Source organism: Mytilus edulis, chromosome 5 (genome assembly GCF_963676685.1).
Source record: "Mytilus edulis chromosome 5, xbMytEdul2.2, whole genome shotgun sequence".
NCBI lineage: Eukaryota > Metazoa > Mollusca > Bivalvia > Mytilida > Mytilidae > Mytilus > Mytilus edulis.
The window spans coordinates 77,694,956-77,707,687 of NC_092348.1; the positions used below are offsets into that span (position 1 = coordinate 77,694,956).

General features: G+C 31.8%; 1 protein-coding gene across 1 annotated transcript in view; it reads left to right on the forward strand.

The window, feature by feature from the left end:
* The first annotated feature begins 10,597 nt into the window (after positions 1-10,597).
* Positions 10,598-12,732, forward strand: part of LOC139524506 (transmembrane protein 145-like) — a 32,813-nt gene continuing 30,678 nt past the window's right edge. The window contains exon 1 of the mRNA XM_071319311.1: positions 10,598-10,751. Within this exon, the coding sequence (XP_071175412.1) occupies positions 10,653-10,751 (99 nt within the window). The 5' untranslated portion in view covers positions 10,598-10,652. The remainder of the gene's footprint in view (positions 10,752-12,732) is intronic.

The window sequence follows — 12,732 nt, forward strand, 5'->3', positions numbered from 1 at the left end:
TGTATATTAAATTTAGTTTATAAATCACATAACCAAACTCAAACCGCCCATTTTTACGCGTTTAAAGGACAATATTCATCATAGAAAGATATTGACTAGAGAACTGTGATGTTTATTGCTTTTTACGAGATAATTTTTACATCATATAGTTCTGTAATGCTTAACTTCTTTGTTTTTTCTTTCTTACCAAATCATTCTCGAATCAATATTTTTTCGGTACGTGGGATTTCCGTAATGAAAAAAAACACAAAATAAGGAAATTTACAAGAAAGAATATTCGTTTAAACACAAATACACGTTTTGTGGAAAAAAAAATAGCTTCTATTACAACCTAATCAGGATTATATGACAGCTTTCAATAATGTAAATGATATTGCTCATTCGTTATATAAGCAGTCTAGTAAAACAAAGTCTACTTGTATCATAATAAGATATTCTAGTAATATGAAAGCTTATGAGACAACTATTCATCCGAAACCAGATGACATAGATCAATTAGATGGAACGTAGATATGAGATACTGGTGCTGATTCAATGCCATCTTTACGCTTAAACCTTCATTAGAACAACTTGCTTTCATTCTTACTGAGATATCTCAAACATCACTGAACACTGGGGACGTCCTGTAATTACGCTTTTCAAACCCAAATGAAAGGCATTTAATCTAAATTTACAGACCTTCATTTCTTACCACAAATACAATGCAAGGTTTTATAACATATTGTGAATAGTAGAAACATTCATTTTGAAAGAAATAATTATTCTTACTATATTCCAAAAAAATTATCTTGTGGAACTTGATCAACTATTCATAACCAGACATTGTCAAGTAGATATTATCCTCCTAGATTTTGTTAAATTGTTTCACATGGCGTATGCCACACAACCGCCTACTTAAATTAAAGTTCGAATAATACGGCACTAAAACCAACAGATGGGTTTGCTGTTCCTATACTTAAGAAAGGCTATTTCAGATGAAGGCGACTCAAATGCCTGTACTCTTTGGTGTACCCAAGGCACTTGTCACTTGCCACTAAAGCCAATTCTATCAGATACCAAATTATTTGCTGGTTAGTTTAGTTTAGAACCATCACCAAATAAGCAGACAATGAACTTTTACAAAGAGATTTAACATCACTGTAGGACCGGGGAAACAAATAGCAAATGAATGTCAACGTCAAAGAAATTCCTTGTTATTAGACTAACATAAAATTTTATAGGAAAATCGACCAATGACACAAATGTTATACACACCTATAAGTCATACACTAGACACGGTAAAAACCAAACAATACATAGACATAACAATCAGTTACGACCTGTTTTGGGATAGGCATGTCGATAATTCAGTTGGCAACGAAATAAAGACATTCAGTTTTAGCCATCGAAACCCCAAAGATCGCATAAAAATGTAAAGATAGCAGCATACTCGTATACATTCAGTGTAACCCCGCTGCGGAATATACATGCACAGTATGGGATCCAACAAATCAAATCATGAAAAAGGTAATTGCACATGTACAAACAAAAAGCAACCAGATTTCTGATCAACTACACAGGCCAACCACCTGCCTGTGTCACAAATATTGAAGAAACATGGAAATGGAAAAGCATGGAAGAAAACCAAACAGATTATGCATAATGTTTTTAGCACTATCTAGCGTGATTAAATTGTCAAAGATCTCAACAATACTTGATACCAAACAATAACATGACCAGTATTAAACCCATATCTACCAAGAAAGAATAAGTACAAACGAAAATCATTCTTTCAAGAACATCTGGGATTGAAACAATCATGATAATCATCGAGATATCCAATGGTCTGTCAATATTTTTTTTAATTTTGACTTTATTAATGATGATACATGACAACACAGAAGTGTTGATTATTGGATAGGTGATACCTTCGAGGTATAAACCCCCATCAGTAGTGGTATCGATCCAATGGTTGTAAATAAAAAATTTATATATAGACCAAGATGAAAATTGTGTACGCAAGACGCTCGTTTTGTTTACAAAAGACCCATCAGTGACGATCTAATCAAAAGGTTTTGAAAAGACAAAAATTGTGAAGAGCATTGAGGAACCAAAAGCTGTTGCTATCCTGTGGGACATACTATTGTGTTTATATCGGGATGGAAAACATCCTATTGTGTTCATATCGGGATGGAAAACATCTTATTGTGTTCATATCGGGATGGAAAACAGTATTTCGCAATTCAAATCTAGATTCAATTCGGATTGTTTTTCAAATATAGCTGCCCTGAATACACCTAAATGTTTCCTTAACATTTTGCTATATTCTATTTCAGCTGCATAAGTTTTATTTTTACCTTAAATCTAAGTTGCTTTCTGAATATATTATTAATTCAATCATCTAGATGATATATGCTTTATTATTTGATGCTCATTTTAAACTTTTTTTTATATTTACCTCATTTGATCTGCTGTTTGGTGTCCCAGATGTACTCATTGATGTGCTTGTCACAATGAATGCTGTTTATAGATCTTCCGATGATTCCATGTAAATATTTAGAGATCTCAATCCCCCCTATATGAGTGTCAATTCACATTACTATAAGACGTGTCACGGTACTTTTCTATCCCAAATTCATGTATTTGGTTTTGATGTTATATTGGTTATTCTCATCGGATTTTGTCTAATGCTTAGTCCGTTGCTGTGTGTGTTACATTTTAATGGTGTGTCGTTGTTCTCCTCTAATATTTAATGTGTTTCCCTCAGTTTTAGTTTGTTACCCCGATTTTGTTTGTTGTCCATAGATTTATGAGTTTTGAACAGCGGTATACTACTGTTGCCTTTATCTATTCATCTATCCAATGTAAAAAAAAAATGCACATCAATACTCACAGTAAAACTCAGTTGAAGAGAATTCGGAGTCCGATGTCAGAATATGAAACAAAAGAAAATAATTAAAATGACAATAATACATAAATAACAACAGACTACTAGCAGTTACTGACATGTCAGCTCCAGACCTCAATTAAACTGATTGAAAGAATTTGTCTTCATCATATGAATATCAGGTCCAATTCCTCCTGTTAGGGGTTTGGTATTATACCATCATGAAATATATGAGAAGAACTGGTTTGTATTGTGTCTATAATATTATGTCGAATTCTAACAAAGTGTTTAATGGCTATGATATGGTTAGTAGTTCAAACAGTTAGTATACCTGTTGCATATTCAAGTATTTTGCTTGAAACTGACACAATCACAAAAAAGAAATTACGATTTTTTTATGAGTATACCATGTATACAAAGAAATGAAATTTACGTTTAATTATTTCATATTTCAGGTGAAAATTATTTTATTTGCATAACATTCGATCAATAAATCTTAGGTGGTCCGAAATCAAAAATCCTGATAGAGCGCTAGGTTTACGCGAGACAAAATTGGTGAACAATATCAAGAATATCAAATTGGCATCTTGGAACGTTCTGTCAACACCCGAAACGTTCATAAAAAGGGTCAGCTAAAGTGAATGCGCGTTTATGTAGGTTTTGATTTTATTTATCTTAAAACTTTGCAATAATCTTTTTTTTTATTATTATTCTTCCAGTTTTAACTTGGCCAAGATGTACAATGTGGTACTCTTAGTGTGCATATAAATTATTTCTATATATCGTCTTAATTTGACAAAGAAAAAATCGACCAGTTTTTTATTCAGTTTTTGATGTTTAAAATAATACATTTCCACTAAAAGTGTACTTTAGTTTAACTAAATAAAATGACATATGAAATACATTGTTCAAATGTCGTTTAAATCGATAAAACAATATTTGTTCTAAGCAGAAGTTTGTGAATTATTTTACTACTAAAATTGTCAGATTATAATAATATACAATCAGTATCGTTAAATGCTTCATACAAAAGGAAAGATTAAATTAATTTAAAATGCTTTACAGAATATCAGATATGTCTGATTGGTTAATTGTATACAAATGACTATATAGCCATTGGAATATTAAAATTTCATTGAATTCTAAATCTTATAGTACACATATTATTTTCTTGGGTATTATCATTCACTATAATAATGCATGAAGCATCACTAGAAATTGATTTGACCTGGACACCCCGCTCATTTATACATACAATTATGTTTTTTAATAGACTTTTAACAAGTCCCACTATGGCTGCTTTGCTTGGGTCCCCTTTTTTCAAAATCCTGGATCTGTTAAGTGCAATAAAGTGCAATAAAGCCGAACTTTTATATTCAGATTTCCTGTTTCGTAGTACAATTCTGAACAACTTTCATGTGTGAATCTCTTAATCGGCTATCGCTCTCAATAATGTTCATATTCTTTAATTTAATAATTAGCAAACGGTGATTCATTCTTTCGTTTTGTAATTCTTAATTACTCAAAATAATTATTTTAAAATCATAAGTCACGTTGTAAAGTTCTCACATAGAAGTTAGTTCTTTGTAATTTAAAATCCTACCATATACGTTGAGTGATTAGCTTCATATATATATATATATATTACCTTTCCTCGTGAGTTTTAATCTAGCGTCGTACTACAGTACATGATATATAAGGCATGGAGATGTTATTGTTACAGATCAGCTCAATGATCTATAGTAAAGGATCCTACAAATTAATGCAAGATACAGTCACAGAAAATAATTATATTTATAAGTACGTCTTGTCAGTCAGTGACAACTCTACAACAGATTTATCCATCGGATCACCAGCAATGATGGTGATACATGGCTGTGTACATTATGTATATACAACTCGTCTAAACATCAACCCAACAATGTTAGATCTGTAAATTTGCTTTATATATAGTTGCAATCTATTATATATTGCCATAAATTTGTAACAAGGTGTTTAAACCATTTAATATAATCTTATATTCAATAATAGTCTTAAGGTAGCACAATACAAAGATTGTCATCCCCAATCAGAGATCTTTAAACTGATGTAATTCCACTCATCCTTCTTTAAATTTTATAAATGAGGTACCAAAAGAAAGAAGAAAGATTTATCTTTCAAATTGTGATAATTTCATTATGACATAATTATTACATAATCAATTGTTATGTAATTAGTTGCTATATTGTGATGTCCACACTTGAATGAATTTAGCGTCTTTGTTCTTCATAGCATTCCAAAATATTTTATAGATTCTTGCACAACACAGTTTGACCTCCAAAACTTTGTCTCAGATTTTTCCTATTGTATTTCATTTTCTCATAAATCTTCAATGAAGTTTGCAACATCAATTCATAAGAGATCACTAAATTCAATGTGGTATAAAATTTGTTCTATTGATGTTTTTGGAAATCTGAGACACAGTTTTGGAGGTCAAGCTGTGTTGTACAAGAATCTATAAAATATTTTGGGATGCTATGAAGAACAAAGACGCTAAATTCATTCAAGTGTGGACATCACAATATAGCAACTAATTACATAACAATTGATTATGTAATAATTATGTCATAATGAAATTATCACAATTTAAAAGATAAATCTTTCTTCTTTCTTTTGGTACCTCATTTATAAAATATAAAGAAGGATGAAATGAATTACATCAGTTTAAAGTTGTCTGATTGGGAGTGAACAAATCTTTGTATTGTGCTACCTTAAGAGTTACATAAACGGTATAAATATGTGTGTCTATTCGCTGTATTACAAAGCAATGTTTCATATGTGCATGCTGCTTTGTGTTTGTATTCGTTAAAAATATATTAGAGCTTCTGTTTCATGTCTATGTTAATCTGAAGCCAAACAAAGTTTTGTGTGAATATGTTTACGGATGCAAGTTCAAACAGTATGTAAATATGCTGCATATCCAAGTATTCTGCTTGAAACTGACACAATCCAATGTCTCAAATAAGCAACTGATGTCTTAACAAAAAGAGAGAAAACAATTATTTGACAAAACAAAAGTCTGTTATTTCGAAAACAAATGTTGTACTCTTCGTGTATTACTACATTTCAATTGTTTCTATAATCATAATTTTACAAAGAAATTTACCAATCAATTTACGTTTAAGTTTTGCATTTATTTATTTCAATACATTCCCAGTAATGAATAAAGTATACTTTAGTTTAGTTGAAGGGAATCGAAAATGAAATACATATTTTCAAATGTTATTCAAATCGAGAGAGAAAAAATAGTTTGTTCTGTGCAGAAGTTTGCGAAGAATTTTGCCAATAAATTAGTCAGATTTTTAAGTCATGTAAGTATATATAAAATCAGTTAACTTAAATGCTAGTCACAGTAGGAAATATAACGTATATGCACTTTAAAAAATATATGTCTAATTGGTTAATTGTATAAATGACCATAGCCATTGGAATAACGTCCTGGTGTCACAGAAACACTTGATTAAATTCTAAATTCTATAGTACAAATATTTTTTATGTGCAAAGAGCATGGCGCATCAACTAAAAATTGTTTTAGAGGGTCGGGCCTGGTCATCCCACTTATATAGAGCTACTTATTGGTTCATGAATAGACGTTTGAAAGGTCCAGCTTCTTTCATGAGCCACCGCTTGTCATAGTCGTGGATTTGCATCTGTTAATAAATAAACTCATCATAGATACCAGGACTAAATTTATTATATATGCCAGACGCGCGTTTCGTCTACAAAAGACTCATCAGTGACGCTCGAATCCAAAAAAGTTAAAAAGGCCAAATAAAGTACGAAGTTGAAGAGCATACTGCAACATAGCCAAACTGTTTTTCTTCTTCAGATTCCCTGTTTGGTAGTACATTTCTGAATAACTTTCATCTGTCAATTTCTCTCTACTGTTTGCCGTTTATAAATAAAGTTCATATTCTCTAATTTTATAAGCAAATGGTGATTCATTCTTTGTTTTAGCAATTCTTGATAACACGTCAAATAATTATTCTAAATCTTTTTGTCACGCGTTGTAAAGGTCTCATTAAAGTTAGTTCCTTGTAAGAACAAAAAGGTCATATCATTCAAACTTATAGTATACATTGAGTGATCTGATACAAATTGTAGCATTCGTTATAATCACTATTAATTCATACCGAGTTATTCAAGCCTATCAATATCTTTAATAACTGAATATATTGAATAACATTCTTAAGAATAACATAAACGGTATAAATATGTGTGTCTATTAGTTGTATTTAAATGCGAATAAAAACCAGTTAGATATAGCGAATCATTTTGTTTACTTTAAAAAATAAAATTTATTTTTAAACAGGGGTCATGTTATATAGAATTTGATCATGATCAATAAAAGCATTGTACCGTCACGAATTTAGTTAATAAGTAAATATTTCCATATAATATATTAACTAACTGATTCAATTCAATAACTCAATTCTTTAATATTTTCTCAAACTTCAACCTCAAAAGTTAAAGACATTTTACAGTATTCGGTATAACAGAAAATCCCAATATTCTATTGTTTCTATAAACATTGCGCCTGGTTTTGTTCGCTAGCTTGGTGCCTTTTATTGTTTGCTAGCTTAATTCTGGTCAAGTGGAAATATCTAAATTTCACTGTATGCCCCGAGTCTGGAATCTAGACAATAGTTATTGTTAAATGATCTTTATGGGGTTATAAGGAATTTCGGATTGACGAAAAAACGTTGTTATAATCTCTATTGAAATTATTGATAACTATGCGATTCAAAGCTTGCCACTGACAATGTATTTTGAACACTACGGATGTTTCTATTTTTGATTTTATGGATTCCTTCCTCATTGAAATATACTCAACAAATGCTTTTATGTATCTGTTACAAAATAAGATTTACATACCGCTAAGAGCATGAAGAGTTATATATAATAAATCATTGGTTTGGGATCAAGATATCAGAATGGTTTGAACTTTTAATTCAAATCCTGTTATATATATCTATCTATTTTCTTATCACAAGTTCAAATACTTGGGTAAATGCATATGTTACTAAAAACTATATGACGTGATTTAAATAAGTCACGATTTTTGTTTAGAGAATGCAAATATTCAATTTAATATAATCTCACAATCTATTGTGCTTGCTGTTAACTGACTTTAAAGTGTACATGCACGCAGTACCGCTTTGTAGAACTAATATATTGGTGGGGTAAATGTTCGATGATTTGTTTATACATTTTGGTGTAAGCCAAAGTATAACCCTGAGTTATACGATGGGGAATGTATGTAGTAAAGTTATCATATTTTTTAACGTTCAATGCAATACTAGTCGTAGGATCGCATGGTAAACAGGGGCGGATCCAGCCATTTTTAAAAGGGGATTTTAACTTAGGATAAAGAGCCATATGTCCCCATTCGAAAGAATTGATCGTAAACAAATAGGGTTCAAATCCCCAGAACCCCTTTGATCCGCCACTGGTAAGTATAGTAAGAGGCCATATCCTATACGATGATATCGACCAAAAACAACCGATCTGCAATGGTATGTGCCTTACTGTATCATTATGAGTATTGTCATTCATTTACTGTACCTTGTGTCTCAACGTGTGGGGTACGGACGTTCGGTATGGGTTTTGTAATCACTCGAATTCATGTTTAGAAGTCTTGTGAATTTAAAACCCATATACATGTAAGAGTCAAATCTATGCCCAGAAAATATGTGTCCTTTCCCTTATTATGGAGTTTGCCATGTAATGGGCTAAACGCGAGAAAGGAGACGTAGATACTCTTTTGAGGTGGTTAATACAAATCAGAATTAAAAACTTAATGGGTCTGTTTTAAATAAATTATCCATGCTATATAAATCTATAAAGACCCAAAATGTTGCAAAACACTTAGTTCTGCCTCCATGAAAAATATGCTATTGTTCTCGCAGGTAAAGTTCCAAACAACATCGTGTATGTATGTAAATCACACTACAATGTACATAATTCAAACTGCTTGCTAAATGAATAAGGTGTTGACAGTTTTTTTGGAAACTCAACATATACCGCAACGACACTTACTCAAGAGGAAATCTATGTTCATTTGGAATTTCGATCAAAGATGAAGAACTTGACCTTCCATCACTGTATTTGATACCCAAACTACATAAGTGTCCTTAAAAACAGGGGATATTGATGAATCTTCCAAGTGATACACGAAACCTCTTCTAAATTACTAACATCAAGTTTATCAATAATCAAAGACAGATTTCAAAGTTATTGTGAACTTTCATATTCTAGAGGTGGCGTGAATCAAATGTGGATTCTATAATATTCAAAAGATTCTTTTATAGCACACACAATCTAAGACTATTTCGTCTTGCAATAGTATTAAAACATTTGACTTTTCTACACTTAAGACTTTACAAAAGTATTCCCATTCAAAGACAAATTGAAATATTTGGTCACGCTTTGTTTCATAAAAAAGAATGGCCAACGTAGATACAAATATCTTGTCTAAGGGAGGGACAAATGCTAATTTCTAAAAATAATCAGTCGAATCCAAATAACATATTTTCTCAAACTGACATGATCAAGATACCTAATTTCTTCATTGGCAACGTATTTTTTACGTTTGGAGGACGTTTTATTCAACAAACATTCATCGTTTCCATAGAACAAAGTGTGCCCCTCTTTTTGTCGACGTGCTTCCTTATTCACAAGAGGCTGACTACATACAGGAACTTCTTATGAAGAGAGAAAAGAAGTTAGCTGCATCCTTTAACATCACTTTCAGATGATTTTTATATATAATAGATTATAATGATGCAAACTAAACAATTCAAAATTTGTTGTCTATGTTGAACATATCTATCCCTTCGAACTTCAATCGTCTTGAGATAAAGGATACACTAAGTACAGTTAAGTCTGCCTCATATATTGACTTACATCTAGAAATAGATAGTGAGGGTCGGTTGAAAACAAAACTTTACCACAAAAAAAATGAATCATTTCAATTTCTAACGTTTCCATTAGTAGCAACAAGTTGAACAGTCAATCATATATCTTCCAGTTGATACGATATTCCAGGGCATGCATTCCCTAATATGATTTCCTTGATAGAGGGTTTCCGCTTACATACAAGCTATTAAATTAAGTGTTCCTGGTAGTAAAATTGAAATCATCCCTTCGTGAAGTTTTACTGACGCCATCACGAGTTGGTTGACCGTTATGGAATATCCGTTTCACAGATGATAACGGATATTTTTATAATGTCGTTAATACAATCCCGTCTCTTTTATCGAATTTTACTTACCGAATTATTAGTAGTACCAGGTTTATACTAACATGAGTGGTAGTTGATGTTATACAGCATTGACAAACGTGCGGTTTTACTTCTGTTAACTTTAGTTGATCTCACTGTCAAATAACGTATGAAAAGTTAAGCAAATATATATTTATCATACATGTATAAACACAAAAAAAAAAAGCACTAAAATTATGTTTCACTGAATAAAAACTCTATAACATAAAAGGTTAATTGCTATGATCCTCGATAGTTTCCACTACTTTAATTTTCTTTCTTATCTTTCTTGTGATGAAAATTAATTTACATACTTAGTTTGTGCGTAGTGTGTCTCTGTCTATAGAAATTCTCAGATTTGATTTTAACAACCACCTGTTTCAATTTTCCCGCGGTTTTAAAAATTTACGTTGTTACATAGCAACTTAGTCACATGATGTAATCTCTGCTGGCCGGAAGTTACATTTTCTGTGAATTGCTGAGATTATGTGCCACTTTGTTGTTGTTTTTATTTTGACTTTATCATCAATATGTTTAGAATTTTCACATGGAAAACGTGTAGAAGGAAATCTTGTTACCACTGAGGTGAGATATCACTATATTGTTCCCAAGTTCCAACGACTGTCACACATTTATATAGTGAATGTACAAATGAAAAATATGTGCAGTGTACAAGTACAACATGTACAAGGTGAATCGGGAAAAGGTGTTTGTAAAATATCGTATACATTTGATTACAAATGACATGGTCTCAAACATATGTTTTTGCGGATTTAACTATCTACTCGGGATACGAAATATACTATTTTGTTAATCTGTTCCACATGCATGATATAGCTACAGAAATTATCTAATAAACAAGGATTTAAATTAGTACTATACAAATCCTTGGAATAAACAAATCTTTAGATATCATTCTTTCAAATCTTGTCTATGAATTTTGAAAAGGGGAGTTGGCTCAACTTGTCTGGGCCAATGTTTGAAAGGACTTATGTAAATTATACCTATTCTGACATTGGACTCAGACTTCTCTTTCTCTTAAACTGAGTTTTACTATGCCTATTGTAGTGCGTTTGTTTTTTCTACATTGGCTAGAGGTGTAGGGGAGGTTGAAATCTCAATAAAACATTTTTAACCCCGCCACATTTTTGCGTCTGTCCCAAGTCGGGAGCCTTTGGCCTTTGTAAGTCTTGTATAATTTTAATTCAGAGTCTAGTATGACGTCCATTATCAATGAACTAGTTATATATTTGTTTAGGGGCCAGCTGAAGGACTCATCAGGGTGTGGGAGTTTCTCCCTGCATTGAAGACCCATTGGTGGCCTTCTGCTGTTGTCTGCTCTATAATCTTTCATGTGATGATGTATATGATGTACAAATATACTTATAATTGTATGGTGTATAAAAAATTGTATTAGGCCATATAAGTCTGAAAACTATTTTAACGCATACATGTACATTGCATTTATACACAAAAATGCATACAGCTACATGTAATAGGAAATTGAAAATAAAAGTGTGTTTATTTTTGCTCATTTCTTACCTATTTGTAAAATTGAGAATGGAAATGGGGAATGTGCCAAAGAGACAACAACCCGACCATAGAGCAGATAACAATAGAAGGTCACCAACAGGTCTTCAATGCAACGAGAAATTCTCGCACCCAGAGGCGTCCTTCAGCTGGCCCCTAAACAAACATATACTGGTTCAGTGATAATGAACACCATACTAAACTCCAAATTGTACACAAGAAACTGAAAGTTAAAATAATAACAAGACTAATAAAGGCCAGAGGCTCCTATCTTGGGACAGGCGCAAAAATGTGAAGATCGCATTGAAGAAGTGTTTTATACAGATAATTGAAACATTTACTAAGGTGTAAACACTTACATTTAATTCAGTTTGTTAAATTGACCATTCAGGGATGTTGTTAAAGTACAGATTCTATATCACAGAAATAGTTTCTTATGCCAAAGCACAACTATTTTGTAATGCATTTCTTTAAGATAATAAATGCAAACTAAAGAATTCCTCCTGCAACTTCTCTGAGACTACTATACTATAAGTCTATAACACATTTAAATTATAGTAAGTCTCAGATCTTCTCAATAAAGTGTTATCAGTGTGAACTCAAGTGTACTACATTCAAACAAATTATATCAAAATTTTACAAAAGTCACCAGCTCTATATATATAAAAAGTAGATTTGTACTAAGGTCAAGAATTTTTTTCAGTCATAAATAAGGTCATTTCACCGAGTTTGGGTTTCTTAATCACCATTTAGTATATAAAGCATGGAAGTATTATATTGACAGGAACTACAACGATTAATTAGCATTTATTTATAACCCGGGTAGCCCTGTAGAAAAGATGTGGAAACTGTCTATATATATAATTAGTACGCTGTCGTTAATTTCTTTTGTGACTACATTGTATCTGCGATGCCGCGGTGATAAATTGACCAGAGAGACTTCTTATCAATCACGTGGTTTTAATCGAGACAGCTTTACAATATTACCTGTCGGAAAACACCTTTACTTATTTCAATCGCGTCGGTAGACCTTTAT